A 15,251-nucleotide genomic window follows, 5' to 3' on the forward strand; every position below is an offset into this window, starting at 1 on the left:
CAAGCCCCCTTTTTTTTAGTCTTCTCAGGGAGTTTTGAGGGATCATTCACTATTCACCTGCCACAGGTGGGAGAGAGGGAGGTATGAATTAAAAGTCCACACCACCAAACCCTGTCTCTGCAGGTGTTTTGGAGTCCACTGTGTGTGTGTGCGTGTGTGTGTGTGTGTGTGTGTGTGTGTAAGAGGGGAAATCCAGAACTGCTCACGTCTAGGAGTATTGTCCCTGCTGAGATCTGGCAGCCTCCTGTTCTCAGGCTTGTGTGAGTCGCGGTTCCTGTTTTGTTTTAATGTTTATTCATTTTTGAAAGACAGAGAGGCAGAGCATAAGCAGGGGTGGGACGGAGAGAGAGGAGGACGCAGAATCCGAAGGAGGCTCCAGGCTCGGAGCTGTCAGCACAGAGCCCCACGCGGGGCTTGAACTCATGAACGGTGAGATCATGACCTGAGCCGAAGCTGGACGCTCAACCCACTGAGCCACCCAGGCGCCCCGCGGTTCCAGTTTTTATGGTGGTTTGATTCAATGATGTAGAAAAGGAGAGAGAGAGAGACCTTCCAGGACCCATAGGTCTGAGCCCCAGGTTCTTAGTATTGGCTCTAGGCCTCTTTCTTCTGGAACCCTGGCATCGAGCCCCTCGGCTACGGAGAGAAGGAGGAGGAGGGAGTGAGTAAAGTGTGGAACTCTGGCCAGGGAGACACCCCAGGGCCTCCTGGGAGTCGTAGTCCTGCGGCTAGAAAAGGCCACTTCCCAATTCCGTGGCTTGACGCCAAATATTCCAAAAGATCCCAGGCGTCTAGCCGAAGCCTGGGCTCAGAAACTCAGGGACGAGAGGAAGCTGAAGGCCAGATGCCCTCGCCTGAGCTGACGAGATGAAACTTCTAGTCCGAGAAGGAGGCCTCTTTGCGATTTCCTGGAACCATAGGCGGAGCCTTCCTTTGTTGCCGTCCAATCGGACTCAGAGTTGGGTTTGTGGGCGGGGCCAAGGAAACTCCTGGGCGTGTCTCCAGGGAAGTCGGGCCCCCACGTCCGAAGCTAGAAGGGGGAGGCTGTGGGAATTCCTTGTAGATCGGGGGAAACGGTGACTCGGGCTCCAGTCACAAAGCTCTCCACATCACGTGACCAACTTCACCTTCGCTCCAGAAACGTCCTCAATTTTAGCCGTGGCAAATAGAGTGGAAGGACGTGACCCGCTCGTCCCCTCTAAAGGCCCCCAGCCTGGATTCGGCCCTTCAGCGAACCCTAGTATTCCAGGGTGCAACATTCGAGGTCAAGGTCGGGCAGCGGCTGTCTAGGGTGCATCGGGACTCCGGACTCCTCGGTTTCCTAACCGAGAAGGGGGAGCCCTGCAGATTGGGGGGGGGTCTTACTCTCGGGGAAGGGGTTCTTTCCCGTTACTGATCACCCCTTCCGTGTGGGGTGGGAGGACCCTCCCCGGGTTCTGTGCGGGCTGAGCGCTGTGGCCGCAATGGGTCCCCAAGTGGCCCTCCTGGTGGCGGCGCTAGCCAGCTGCCTGCTTCCTGCCGGGGGCTGTGTCATATGTGATCAGAGGGTCGTGGCCGCGCTGGACGCCTTGGAAAAGGAATACCTGCCTACCCACCTGGCGCGCGAGCGTCAGGGACAAGTGATGGAAACGATAAGACAAACCGTGAGAAATTTCTGGGACCTGCCATATTTAGAGGAGGCCTTTATGGGGGTTATAGGTGAGGGCCGGGTAGAGCGTGGGAACCCCGGGTCGTGGAAAAAGAGGAGTCTGATGCTAGGATTCCTGGCAGCAGGGACGGGGTGGGGGGAGGGAGGGAAGGGCTGGAGCCAGAGTCTACTGGGTTCGTGATGGAGAGGGCTGAGATGCAGATTCCAGGGCTTTCCAAGCGCTAGGAAATACTGTGTTCTCCTACCCCTTACCCTGCAATTTTATGTAAAAAACTACAACTCCCAGAAGGCGACAGGCAATCCTTTACAGCCCTGGCCTTGCCCAATAGCCACACGGGCATTGTAGTTTTTAACACTAGCTGAGCCAATGGGACCACAAGGCTTCGAATCTGAGGTTCTATCTCCCCTCCCCGCATCCCCCGTGCCCCTCCAGATGAAGCCACAATGGAAACGTCAGTGTTGGGTTTTCTGAGGAGTATGACACTTATCACAAACAGTGACATAGCAGGTAAATGGCAGAGTGGCCAGGGGAAGGGCTTCGGAATCCTTTGGCTCTGGAGCCAAACTGCCTAGGTTCAAACACCGGCCCTGTCATCCCCTAGCTGTGTGGCCTTTAGGGAGGGATACCACAGCTTTGTCACCTCCAAACTGGGTCATAACGGTGCCTGCACCCAGGCCAGTGACTTAGCCCAGTGGCCAGCATGGTTAAGTGGTCATTCAATTTCACTGCCCCTCCCGGAGATGGCCCCAACCTGGAACGCCAGCCTCTTCAGACGGGTACCTGTACCTCCTCCTGGGGTGGGTGGGAGGAGGGGTCGCACTCTGTCACCCTGCTCTTTCCCAGATGACACTTTCGTGAAGGAGTTCTCCTGGATGTTGACTCTGGAAAAGGCAGCCTTTCAGCGCAATGTTGCTCGGTTCCAAAGAGAGGGTGAGGGAAGATGGGTTCCCTCAGGGACCACAGCCCCTTCCTCCACCAGTCCCGGGGTCCCTGTCCCCAGTCCTCTGCTTCTCTATGTCCAGCCCCTCACCTCTCCCAACAGCGTCCTCCCTCCGACCCAAGAGCCCAAACCCCAACCTATCCCTTCTCCCCCTCTCTCGTGTCCTTTAACTTAGAAATCTCATAACTTTTTTTTTTCTTCCTTCTGACGCAGATTTCTGTCCCAACAAATGTGGTGAGTCCAGATTAGGGAAGCTGGTTTTCTATCCCCCATTCTGGCCCCGGTTAATACCCAGCCTTTCTCCTCCTGCTTTGAATCTCGATGGTTCTTCCTTCCCCACGTCTGAGAGGTTCCTGGTCCCCAGTAGTCCTTCTGCACAGCAGACTCCTGGGCAACGGGTCCTATTCCATGTGGGCTCCTCACTGAGCCCGGTTAGATCCCTCTTCAGGCAGGTCGGCCTTCTAGCCCCGCCCCTTGGGTTGACCTCTCGGGATTAGGCGCTGGGCCCCGCCCCAGCCCTTGACCCTGCCCTCTCCTTTTAGTCTCTTCTATTCAGGATGTATGCAACCTTGATCCTGCCCCTTCAGGTATGATGTTGCAGCCTCTGATCTGGTGCAGTAATTGTAAAAAGCAGCTTCACGTTTGTCGAAAGTCCACAGATTGCGGTGGTGAGAGAGCTGGGGCCCGCTGGAGGGGGTGGGGGGTTGGCGCAAGAGGGGCGGGGCCAGAGGAGAGCCGGGGTCTAGAGAGGCCAAAGAAAGGAGCCGGCCCGCCAGAAAAGTGGGGGCCAAGACCAAGTGCGAGGGAGTTGAGGGAGAACCAAGATGCATCCCACCGTAACCGCCTGTCCCCAGTGCGCCAAATCAACGTCCACGAAAAGGAAGACTTGGTCCTGGACTGTGAGCTCGACTGGCATAAATTATCCCAAGGCCTGACCTATTACAGCTTTTACAGGGTGGGCCCTTCAACCCCATCATCCCCAAGTCCATTAAGCTTGGTTGAGCGCCCACCCCGGTATCCACAAGCTTGTTCCCACAATCCCCATGACCTACCAGGTTTGACTTCTACAGATCCCCGGGGACCCCATGCCCTTACCAGTAACCCTGGACTCCCATCTCCCCCACTGAGATCCCGTGATGCTCTCACACCTGTACTTCCCCAAACCCTGAACTCCCCAGGCCTCTGTGACCCCTTGAGCTTGGGTCTAGGTTTGGGGGAGCAATTCTGAGACCTTGGTGTACAAGGGGAAACAGCCCACCCTGACCAAGCCCCTGGTGGGGCCAGAGGATGCGGGTGACTACCGCTGCGAGTTGGGCACTGTGAGATCCCTCCCAGCCACGGTCATCCATTTTGAAGTCACAGGTCAGAGCTGGGGAGTCGACGGAAGTGTGGGAATCAGGGTCCTGGGGTTAGGGGACAGCAGCTTGGGGCGTGGCCTATGGGGCAAAACTTCCTGTCGGGGTGTCATTTCAGGCCATGGGGGTGTGGCCACCTGCCACGGTGGCCAGGGTCCAGGCAGAGAGGGTCGCGATTGTCTTCTCCAAGGCCCGGGTCTTGGGGGAAGGTTGGAGGGGAGGGAGCTTGCCTGGGCCACGGGGGACCTTGGTGGCCTCCCAAGGCTGCTCTTTCTCTCCCCTCTGTCAGTGTTGCCTCAAAGAATCATTGAGGAGACACCGACATCAAACTTTGAAACCGAGGAGCAGCTGTCCCCAACCCTCCAGCCTTCAGAGTACCCTAAGCCTGAGAAGGTGCTGAGAAGCCTTCTGGTAGGGCTGCTGATCTGGGGCTTTGTGGTGCTGATGATCAGCTTTGTCACCGCGTAAGCCAACCCTGATGAAGGCGGGACACGAACAGAGGGGCGGGGTCTCCAAATCCCAATGCAGGAGGGGGTCCTTTAAGGGAGAGGCCTTAGAAAATGGTAGTGATGATCCAGCCTGGGTCATTGCTGGAATAAGACCAAATATAGGGAGGCGAGGAGGGCTATCCCTCAAGACCTAACCTGGTTCCACTATCTGCCCCCCCCCCCGCCCTCCCTCAGCGTACTTTGCTTTCTGCCTGGGAACGTGATGGATTCCATCAAGTCCTGGTTCCTCACTAACAAAGTAGCCGCACTGCAGAGCCAGGTTCCGAAGGTACCGAAAGAAAACGACACAGCACCAAGTCACAAATAAAGATTTATCTGGTTGCCTAAATACCGGATTCATTTCCTCGGGTCTGATCCTCATTTTGGCTTTCCGAGAGGAGAGGTCTGGGCTCGCCTCCTGTCCTAGAAGGAGAGCCCGGGAACCCGGGTCCCTTGGTCATGGCAGGGCCTCCTGGCTGAGATGTAATTCCCGAATCGAGGAGTGGGGAAGGGTCAGCCCTACCCAGATCTCCTCCCCCAGCCTCGCCCCCTCACAGGACGCCCCCTCCCGGCTCTTCCAGCCGAGTTTCCCCTGGCCTTTTCCTGTCCCCCAGCCAGGGCTGGGAGCCGGGGCAGAGGGGTCAAGAACCAACCCGGGTCAACGAAGACAGGGCGCCGAGGTGCTGTTGGGACCCGAAACGGAGTAAGAACCGCGGGACCAGGGGTCCACACCCCTCCTGCATCAGACCCAAGAGCCGGTCCCCAGCCATCTTCCACGCCAGTTCCCAGGAGTTAAGCTCCCATCCTTCTCCTCCACCCAGATTCATTAGTCTGACCCCAACCCCCTCCACCCCAACGCGACCACACAAGGGCCTCATCTGGGAGGCCGAGATGAAAGTTCTAGTCAGAGAAGGGTCGGTCTGCGAGATCCTGGAACAATAGGCGGGGCCTCCCTTTGTTGCCGCCCAATCAGACCCAGAGTTGGGTTTGTGGGCGGGGCCAAGGAAACTCCTGGGCGTGTCTCCAGGGAAGTCGGGCCCCCACGTCCGAAGCTAGAAGGGGGAGGCTGTGGGAATTCCTTGTAGATCGGGGGAAACGGTGACTCGAGCTCCAGTCACAAAGCTCTCCACATCACGTGACCAACCTCACCTTCGCTCCAGAAACGTCCTCAATTTTAGCCGTGGCAAATAGAGTGGAAGGACGTGACCCGCTCGTCCCCTCTAAAGGCCCCCAGCCTGGATTCGGCCCTTCAGCGAACCCTAGTATTCCAGGGTGCAACATTCGAGGTCAAGGTCGGGCAGCGGCTGTCTAGGGTGCATCGGGACTCCGGACTCCTCGGTTTCCTAACCGAGAAGGGGGAGCCCTGCAGATTGGGGGGGGGGGGGTCTTACTCTCGGGGAAGGGGTTCTTTCCCGTTACTGATCACCCCTTCCGTGTGGGGTGGGAGGACCCTCCCCGGGGTTCTGCTGGGGCTGAGCGCTCTGGGGAAATGGGTCCCCAAGTGGCCCTCCTGGTGGCGGCGCTAGCCGGCTGCCTGCTTCCTGCCCGGAGCTGTGTCACTTGTGATCGAAGGGTCGTGGCCGCGCTGGACGCCTTGGAAAAGGAATACATGCCTACCCACCTCGCCCCCGAGCGTCACAGAGAAGTGATGGAAAAGATAAGACAAACCGTGAGGGATTTCCGGGACCTGCCAGATTTAGAGGATACCTTTATGGGGGTTATCGCTGAGGGCAGGGTAGAGAGGGCGAATCCAGGGGTCGAGGGAAAAGAGGGGTCTGCGTTCTAGGATTGTTGCGGGAGCGGGCAGGAGGGAAGGAAGCGAAAGGCTGGAGGGAGACTGTACTGGGTTCGTGAATGGAGAAGGCTGGGATGCAGATTCCAGGCCTTCCCCAGGACAGACCAATACACTTTCCCCTAGTCCTTACGTGGCAATTTTATGTGGGGGGAAAAAAAAAAAATACAACTCCCAGAAGGCAACGGGCGTGCCAGCCATTTACAGCCCTGGGCTGGTCCAGTAGCCTCATGGGTATTGTCGTTTTTAACACCTGCTGAGCCAAGAGACCGCAAGGCTTGGGATCTGAGGTTCTAGCTCCCCTCCCCGCATCCTCTGTGTCCCTCCAGATGAGGCCACAATGGAAACGTCAGTCTTGAGTTTTCTGAGGAGTGTGAGGCTTATCAGAAACAGTGATGTAGCAGGTAAATCCACACAGGGGCCAGGGGATGGGGCTCCAGAATCTTTTCGAGAAATGATTGTTGGTGAGGACGGGTCTGGTAGTGGCTCTGGAGCCCATCTGCCTCGGTTCAAATTCCGGGCCGGTCATCCCCTAGCTGTGTGGCCTTTAGGGAGGGACTTTGCAACTTTGTCACCTCTAAAATGGGTCCTAACAGTGCCTGCAGGCCAGGCGCCGCTTAGCTCAGTGGCCAGCATTGTTAAGTGGTCATTCAATTTCATTGTCCCTCCCTGAGGTGGCCCCAACGTGGAATGCCAATCTCTTCACACAGAAGGAACTTCCTGTATCTCCTCCTGCGGTGGGCGGGGGAGGGGTGCCACTCTATGTCACCCTGCTCCTTCCCAGATGACACTTTCGTGAAGGAATTCAACTGGATGTTGACTCTGGAAAAGGCAGCCTTTCGTGGCTACGTCACTCGATTCCAAAGAGAGGGTGAGGGAAGAGGGCTTCCGTCAGGGACCACAGCCCCTTCCCTCAACAGGCCCAGGGACTCTGTCCCCAGCCCCCTGCTTTCTATGTCCAACCACTCACCTCTCCCGACCCGGTCCTCCCTTGGACCCAGAGATTCAGACACCCGGGTCCTTCTTCCCTCCAACCCAAGAGCCCAAACCCCAACCTATTCCTTTTTGCCCCCTCTCATCCCCTTTAACAGGAATCTGATAATTCTCTTTTCTTCCTTCTGAGGCAGATTTCTGTCCCAACAAATGTGGTGAGTCCGGATTACGGGAACTGGCTTTCTATCCTTCATCCTTGCCCCGTGAATACCCAGCCTTTCTCCTCCGGCTTTGGGTCTCCCTGGTTCTTCATTCCCCCCGTCTGAGAGGTTCCTGGTCCCCAGTAGTCCTTCTGCACAGCGGACTTCCTGGCCCGCGGGTCCCCTTCTCTGGGCGCTCTTTCCTGAGACTGGTTACACCCCTCTTCAGAGAGGACTGCCTTCTAGCCCCGCCCCTTGGGCTGACCTGTAGGGATTAGGCGCCTGACTCCGCCCCAGACCTTGGCCCTGCCCTCTCCTTTTAGCCTCGCCTCTCAGGGCGAATACAGCCTGGATCCTGTCCCTTCAGGTACAATGTTGCAGCTTCTGATCTGGTGCAGTAACTGTAAAAAGCAGCTTCACGCTTGTCGAAAATCCAGAGATTGTGGGGGTGAGAGAGCTGGGGCCAGCCGCAGGGGTTGGCGCCAGGGGGGCGGAGCCAGAGGAGAGACGTGGCCTAGAGAGGGCGGGGACTGGAGCGGAGGGTGGAGACAGAAAGGGGGGCTTAGACAAAGTGGGTGGCACTGGTGGGAGGGCAGGAAACCTTAGAGAAGTGTCCCACCGTAAATCCTGTCCCCAGTGCGCCAAATCAACGTCCATGAAACGGAAGACCTGATCCTGGACTGTGAGCTCGACTGGCATAAATTATCCCAAGGCCTGACCTATTACAGCTTTTACAGGGTGGGCCCTTCAATCCCCAGTCCGTTAGGCTTGTGTGAGCCCCCACCTCTATATCCACAGCCTTGTTCGCACAATCCCTATGACCTATGACCTACCAGGCTTGACTTCTACGGATCCCCGGGGACCCCATGCCCTTAACAGTATACCCTGGACTCCCATCTGGCCACTGAGTCCCCGTGATGCCCTCACACTTGTACTGCCCCAGATCCTGAATTCCCCCAGGCCTCTGTGACCCCTTGAGCTTGGGTCTAGGTTTGGGGGAGCAATCCTGAGACCTTGGTGTCCGAGGGGAAACGGCCCACCCTGATCAAGCGACTGGTGAGGCCAGAGGATGCGGGTAACTACCGCTGCGAGTTGGGCACTGAGCGATCCGGCCCAGCCACGGTCATCCATTTTGAAGTCACAGGTCAGAGCTGGTGGTCGGCAGACGTATGGGACTCAGGGTCCTGGGTTTGGGGGGCAGTCAGCTTCAGCCAGCGACCTGGGGGGGCCTAACTGTCTGTCGGGGTGTGGTTTCAGGCCAAGGGGGTGTGGCTTCCTGCCCAGAGAGAGGTGAGCCACCTCTCACAGTGGCCTGGCTTCAGGCAGTGAGGGGCGTGCTTATCTCCTGGGAGGCCCGGGTCCTGGGGAAGGGTGGCGTGGACAGAGCTTGCCTGGGCCACGACCGGCCCTCCCAGGACTGCTCCTTCTCTCTCCTCTGTCAGTGTTGCCCAAAAGAGTCATCGAGGAGATCCCGAAATCAAACCCCGGGACCCAGTATCAGCGGTTTCGATCCCTCAAGCCGACAGAGTGTCTGAATCCCAAGGACGCGCTCAGAGGCTTTCTGTTCGAGATGCTGATCTGGGGCTTTGTGTTTCTGATCATCGGCTTTGCCGCCTCGTGAGCCGCCTCCCGGAGAAGGCAGGGCTTGGGGCGAGGGGCGGGGTCTCCAACGTCCTAACGTAGGAGGAGGTGTTAGGGGGAGGGGCTTAGAAAAGAGGGGCGTGCTTACCCAGGGCGGCGAAGCTTGGGTCATAGAAAAGGATCAGATCTAGGGAGGCTGGGAGGGGTGTCCCTCGCTCAGGACCTAATCAGCTTACACGATTGCACCCCACCCTTCCCCAGCGTCCTTTGCTTTAGGTCTGGGACCCTGATCGATTCCGTCAAGTCCTGGGTCCGTACCGACAAGGCAGCAGCCCCAGAGGACCAGGGTCCACAAAGTCCGCTGTCACAGACCCAGCTATCACAGAGCCAGGTGTCACAGACCCAGCTTCCCAAGGTACCGAAAGAAGAAAAAGGCCACAGCACCGAGGCTTAAATAAAGATTTATCTGGTTGCCCAAATATCGGATTCATTTTCTCCGGTCAGATTCTCAGTTTTGGCTTCCCGAGAGGAGAGCTCTCGGGCGGGTCTCCTGTCCTAGAAGGATAGACTGGGAACCCGGGTCCCTTCGGCGTGGCAGGACCACCTGGCTGAGATGCACTTCCAGAATCAAGGAGTGATTCCCGAATCAAGGGCCAGCCCTACCCAGATCTCCTCTCCCAGGCCCGACCCCTCACATGACAACCCGTCCACACTCTTCCAGTGGGTTTCCACTGCCTTTTCCTGTCCCCCAGCCAGTGTTGGGAGCCGGGGCAGAGGCAAAGGCTGAATAGGAACAGTGGGGTCTGAACTAACCAGGCCGACGGAGCCAGGGCGCCGGGTGCTGTTGGGACCTGAAGCAGGGACCCAGGGGTCCACACGCCTCCTCCATCAGACCGAAGAGCAAGTCCCCAGCCATCTTCCACGCCAGTTCCCAGGAGTTAAGCTCCCATCTTTCTCCTCCACCGAGACTCTTTAGTCTGACCCCACCCCCTCCACCCCAACGCGACCACACGGGGGCCTCATCTGGGAGGAACCAGAAAAATGTTCTAGTAGAGAGAGGGCGGAGGGCGTTATCCTGGAACTATAGGCGGAGTCTCCCTTTGTTGCCGTCCAATCAGACTCAGAGTTGGGTTTGTGGGCGGGGCCAAGGACACTCCTGGATTGTCTCTAGGTAAGTCGGGGGCCTGTGTGGAAAGCTAGAAGGGAAACGCTGTGGGATTTCCTTGCACATGGAGGCGATCTTCAGGTCTGACTCCAGTCATAAAGCTCTCTGCATCACGTGAGCCACCTCACCTTCGCTCCAACGACATCCTTAATTTCAGTCGTGGCGTAACAGAGTGGAAGGACGTGGCCGGCTCGTCCCTCTGAATGCCCTCAGCCTGGATTCCCCTCTTCAGCAAACCCTAGTTGTATTCGAGGGTCAACGGACAAGTTCAAGGTCGGGCAGCGGCTGCTCAGTGTGCATCGGGACTCCGGACTCCTCGGTTTCCTAACCGAGAAGTGGGAGACCTACAAATTGGGGGTCTTAGTCTCCGGGAAGGGGTTCTTTCCCCTTAGCGATCACTTCCTCCTCCGTGTGGGGTGGGCGGAACCTCCCCATAAAGTCCAGATAGTCCTGGTGGGTTCTGCTGGGGCTGAGCGCCCTGGGGAAATGGGTCCCCAAGTTGCCCTCCTGGTGGCGGCGCTAGCCGGCTGCCTGCTTCCTGCCCGGAGCTGTGTCACGTGTGATCGAAGGGTCGTGGCCGCGCTGGACTCCTTCGATAAGGAATACCTGCCTACCCACCTGGCGCCCGAGCGTCACAGAGAAGTGATGAGAACGATAAAAGCAACCGTGGGGAATTTCACCAAACTGCCAAATTTACAGCGTTCCTTTATCGGGGTTATCGGTGAGGGCAGGGTAGAGCGTGGGAACCCTGGGTCATGGGAAACGAGGGGTCTAGTCCTAGGATTGCTAGGGGCGGGGTGGGGGGGGGACGGGAGGGAAGAGCTGAAGGCAGAGTCTACTGGGTTCAGGCATGGGGAAGGCTGGGATGCAGAATTCAGGCCTTGCCAAGGCTAGGAATACACTTTCCCTACGCCTTGCCTTGCCGTTTTGGATAAAAACTACAACTCCCAGCAGGCAACGGGCGGGCAATCGCTTTACAGCCCCATCCTTGCCCAGTGGCCACATGGGTATTGTAGTTTGTAACGCTAGCTGAGCCAAGAGAGCTTAAGGTTTGGAATCTGAGGTTCTGTCTCCCCTCCCCGCATCCCCTGTGTCCCTCCAGATGAAGCCACAATGGAAACGTCAGTCTTGAGTTTTCTGAGGAGTGTGAAATATATCACAAACCGTGGTTTAAGAGGTAAATGCACACAGATGGGGGAGGGGGGGGGGAGAAGCTCCAGAATCTTTGGCTCTGGAGTCAAACTGCCTAGCTTCAAATACCTGCCCAGTCATCCCCTAGCTGTGTGGCTTTGCGGGAAGTTTTCCACCTCTAAAATGGATCATAACGGTGCCTGGACACCGGCTCTCGCTTAGCTCAGTGGCCGGCATGGTTAAGTGGTCATTCAATTTCATTGTCGCTCCCTGAGAAGTCCCCAACGGGAATTGGCATGCCCTTCAGACAGAGGAAACTTCCTGTACCTCACTCCTGGGGTGGGGAGCGGAGGGGAAGCACTTTACGTCACCCTGCTGCTTTCCAGATGACACTTTAGAGAAGGAGTTCTCTGAGATGTTGACTCGGGAAAAAGAAAGTTTTCAGAGCTACGTCGTTCGGTTCCAAAGAGAGGGTGAGGGAATATGGGTTCTGTACGGGACCACAGCCCCTTCCTCCACCAGTCCCAGGGTCTATGTCCCCAGCCCCTGCTTTCTATGTCCATCCCCTTACCTCTCCCGACCGCGCCCTCCCTTGGACCCAGAGCTCCAGGCACCCGGGTCCTTCCTCCCTCCAACCCAAGAGCCCAAACCCCCACCTATTCCTTCTCCCCCTCTCTCATGTCCTTTAGCTTAGAAATCTGATACCGTTATTTTTTTCTTCCTTCTGAGGCAGATTTCTGTCCCAACAAATGTGGTGAGTCCAGATTATGGAAGATGGTTTTTTTATCCTTCATCCTTGCCCCGTGAATACCCAGCCTTTCTCCTCCTGCTTTGGGTCTCGATGGTTCTTCCTTCCCCACGTCTGAGAGGTTCCTGGTCCCCAGTAGTCCTTCTGCACAGCAGACTCCTGGGCAACGGGTCCTATTCCATGTGGGCTCCTCACTGAGCCCGGTTAGATCCCTCTTCAGGCAGGTCTGCCTTCTAGCCCCGCCCCTTGGGTTGACCTCTCGGGATTGGGCGCCTGATCCCTCCCCAGCCCTTGACCCTGCCCTCTACTGTTAGTCTCCTCTGTTAGGATAAATAGAGCCTTGATCTCTCCCCTCAGGTACGATGTTGCAACTTCTGCTCTGGTGCCACATATGCAGAAAGCACCTTTACCTTTGTCGAAAGTCCACAGATTGCGGAGGTGAGAGGCTGGGGCCCACGGGAGGGGTTGGCGTAGGAGAGGCAGAGCCGGAGGAGAGAGGGAGTCTTGACAGGGCGGAGACTGAAGCCTGCCTGTTAGCAAAGAAGGGCCTGGACCCAGTGGGAGGGAGTTGATGGAGGGCCTGGAACCATGAGGAAGCACCCACCCCACCATAACCTTTGTCCCCAGTGCGCCAAATCAACGTCCACGAAAAGGAAGACTTGGTCCTGGACTGTGAGCTCAACTGGCATAAATTATCTGAAGGCCTGACCAACTACAGCTTTTACAGGGTGGGACTTTCAACCCCAAGTCCATTAGGCTTGTGTGAGCGCCGACCCCTGTATCCACAAGCTTGTTCCCACAATCCCCATGACCCATGACCTACCAAGTTTGCCTTCTACGGATCCCCGGGGACCCCATGCCCTTACCAGTACACCCTGGATTCCCATCTTCCCCACTGAGATCCCGTGATGATCTCACCTCTGTTCTCCCTAAGGCCTGAATTCTCCAGGCCTCTGTGCTCTCTTGAACTTGGGTCTAGGTTTGGGGGAGCAATTCTGAGACCTTGGTGTACAAGGGGAAACGACCCACCCTGACCAAGCCCCTCGTGGGGCCAGAGGATGCGGGTGACTACCGCTGCGAGTTGGGCACTGAGCGACATGGCCCATCCACGATCATCCATTTTGAAGTCACAGGTCAGTGCTGGGGAGTCGACAGAAGTGTGGGGTTCAGTTTCGTGGGTTTGGGGTATAGCCATCTTCAGGGCGTGGCCTGCGGGTTAAAACTTCCCTGTGGGATGTGGATTCCGGCCAAGGGGGTGTGGCTTCCTGTCCTGGGCGTGGCCACTGCTCACCTGGACCATGCTTCCTGCAGTTAGGGTCCTGGTTATCTCCTGGAAGGCCTGGGTTTGGGGAAGGTTGGCGTGGAGATAGCTTGCCTGGGCCACGAAGGGCCCTTGGGACCCTCTCAGGTCTGTTCTTTCCCTTTCTTCTGTCAGTGTTGCCTCAAAGAATCATTGTGGAGACAACGTCCAAGTCTTCAACCTTTGTAACCCAGCCTTCAATGTTTGTAACCCAGTCATCAACCAGTGGAACCCTGGCTGAGATCTGGCATGACCTGTCCCTAACTCTCGGGAGGGCAGAGTACCCGAAGTCGGAGAATAGGCTGAGAGGCCGTCTCATAGGGCTGCTGATCTGGGGGTTTGTGGTGCTGATCATCGGCATTCTCACCGCGTGAGTCGCCCACGGAAGAAGTCAGGGCTTGGAGCAAGGGGCGGGATGTCCACCCTCCAAATGGAAGAGGTTGTTCTCTTGGGGATGGGGTGGGGCTTACCTCTGCCGACTAAGTTGGGGTCATTGCGAGAATAAGATCCAATATAGGGAGGCTGGGAGGAGTGTCCCTCACTCAGGACCTAATCTGGTTCTGCTATTTGCACCCCACCCTCCCCCAGCGTCCTTTGCTTTCGGCCTGGGAAGGTGATCGATTCCATGAATACCTGGTTCTCCGCTGACAGGGCGGGTCTTCCATCGGGCTAGGTCCCAAAGAGTCAGCCTTCACAGGAGCAGGTTCCGAAGGTACCGAAGGAAAAAGCCACAGTACCGTGGCACAAATAAAGATTTATCTGGTTGTCTAAATGCCAGACTCATTTCCTTTGCTCTGATCCTCACTCTTGGTTTCTGAGAGAACTCTGGGGCTGGTCTCCTGTCCTAGAAGGAGAGCCTGGGAACATGCGTCCCTTCATCATGACAGGGCCACCTGGCTGAGATGTAATTCTGGAATCAAGGAGTGGGGAAGGACCAGCCCTACCCAGATCTCCTCCCTCAGGCCCGTCCTCTCACAGGATACCCCCTCCCAGCTCTTCCTGCCAGGTTTGCTCTTGTCTTTTCTGGATCCCCAGCCAGTACTGGGAGCCTGGGCAGAGGCAAAGGCTGAAGGGGAACAGCGGGGCCAGGAAGCAACCAGGACCAACAGAGCCAGGGCCCTGGGGTGATGTTGGGACCTGAAGCAGGGTAAGAACCAAGGACCCTGAAGTCCAGACCCCTCCTCCCTCAGACTTAGTGTTGAGGGAGCATAAGGCAGGCTGAGAGCAACATAGAAGCTAGCACTCCCCACCCCCTGGTGGGATATAGGTGACCTTCCTCAGGCACTCCTGAGGTACTTTGTCTTTTCTTCCTTTACTCTCATTTTAGGGGCTTTTCGCGAAGTATGGTCTTACTGGAACCCTTTTCATGTGGATTGCTCAGGCTGCAATCCTCTAGCCCGTGTCTACTCTATGGGGAGGAGAAATCCTGTCTTTTGGCTGGATATTACTACCCTGGGTGGGGTGGTAATGAGACCCAGAAACTTGGTGCCCTCTCTTTACTCCTGTCTTCAGGCAAAGTTGTCTGTCTTGTGCATGGGACAGCCACCTGTCCAAGTAGCCAAGTGGACTAACACGGCTGCGAATCTTATGATTCCCGTGTGAGGTATCTTCCTCATTGGTCCAAGGTGATCCCCTCCACATTTCTGGTCTAGCTGCTTCTAGCCTCGGAACCTCCCACGGAGAGCTGGCGAAACCACTACTCGATTGAAAGAACATTGAACCGGGGACCGTTTCTTAGGGAAGTTGGCTGTGAAGACCTTACGTGTTGGAATGTCACTTAGATCATGGTGGACTTCTGTCTTTACTGTTTTCAATCAGTGTCCTCTACTAACTGCTACTCATTCCCCCTTGCAAAACTTTTCCAGTGTTTTCCACGGGCTCTAAATGACAGTTGACTGTCCTTCTCAGCAAGGCAAATTTGGTCCATAGGTCAGACACCCATCTGTAGTCTGGGGGAAGCGAAGGGATG

General features: G+C 56.7%; 3 protein-coding genes across 13 annotated transcripts in view; all 3 read left to right on the forward strand.

The window, feature by feature from the left end:
• The first annotated feature begins 390 nt into the window (after positions 1 to 390).
• Positions 391 to 9,417, forward strand: LOC131499794 (izumo sperm-egg fusion protein 1-like). Of its 10 annotated transcripts, none has more exons than XM_058708151.1 (9): positions 391 to 1,698; positions 6,554 to 6,628; positions 7,009 to 7,095; positions 7,352 to 7,372; positions 7,725 to 7,805; positions 7,995 to 8,095; positions 8,348 to 8,501; positions 8,800 to 8,974; positions 9,215 to 9,417. In XM_058708151.1, exons 1-9 carry the CDS (start codon positions 1,464 to 1,466, stop codon positions 9,390 to 9,392), a joined length of 1,107 nt encoding a protein of 368 aa, XP_058564134.1. In that variant the 5' UTR covers positions 391 to 1,463; the 3' UTR covers positions 9,393 to 9,417. The 10 variants fall into 10 exon arrangements, with proteins under 10 accessions (XP_058564134.1, XP_058564135.1, XP_058564132.1 ...); XM_058708149.1 differs by having other exon boundaries at positions 393 to 1,698; positions 9,200 to 9,417; XM_058708150.1 differs by lacking the exons at positions 6,554 to 6,628; positions 7,009 to 7,095; positions 7,352 to 7,372; ... (3 more) ...; positions 8,800 to 8,974; positions 9,215 to 9,417 and adding exons at positions 2,082 to 2,156; positions 2,493 to 2,579; positions 2,803 to 2,823; ... (3 more) ...; positions 4,234 to 4,408; positions 4,628 to 4,781 and having other exon boundaries at positions 418 to 1,698.
• A 698-nt stretch (positions 9,418 to 10,115) lies between these two features.
• LOC131499796 (izumo sperm-egg fusion protein 1-like) lies at positions 10,116 to 14,054 on the forward strand. Its single transcript, XM_058708161.1, has 9 exons — positions 10,116 to 10,824; positions 11,206 to 11,280; positions 11,621 to 11,707; positions 11,968 to 11,988; positions 12,340 to 12,420; positions 12,610 to 12,710; positions 12,962 to 13,115; positions 13,418 to 13,652; positions 13,871 to 14,054. The coding sequence occupies exons 1-9, from the start codon at positions 10,590 to 10,592 to the stop codon at positions 13,953 to 13,955; spliced, it is 1,074 nt and encodes a 357-aa protein (XP_058564144.1). The 5' UTR covers positions 10,116 to 10,589; the 3' UTR covers positions 13,956 to 14,054.
• A 303-nt stretch (positions 14,055 to 14,357) lies between these two features.
• The window catches only part of RASIP1 (Ras interacting protein 1), a 38,811-nt gene continuing 37,917 nt past the window's right edge, over positions 14,358 to 15,251 (forward strand). Inside the window, exon 1 of one of the 2 annotated variants that reach the window (XM_058708139.1) lies at positions 14,358 to 14,429. In XM_058708139.1, the coding sequence (XP_058564122.1) occupies positions 14,410 to 14,429 (20 nt within the window). In that variant the 5' untranslated portion in view covers positions 14,358 to 14,409. The remainder of the gene's footprint in view (positions 14,430 to 15,251) is intronic. The other variant, XM_058708140.1, reaches the window with a different exon arrangement.

The sequence above is a fragment of the Neofelis nebulosa genome, chromosome 17 (genome assembly GCF_028018385.1).
Source record: "Neofelis nebulosa isolate mNeoNeb1 chromosome 17, mNeoNeb1.pri, whole genome shotgun sequence".
NCBI lineage: Eukaryota > Metazoa > Chordata > Mammalia > Carnivora > Felidae > Neofelis > Neofelis nebulosa.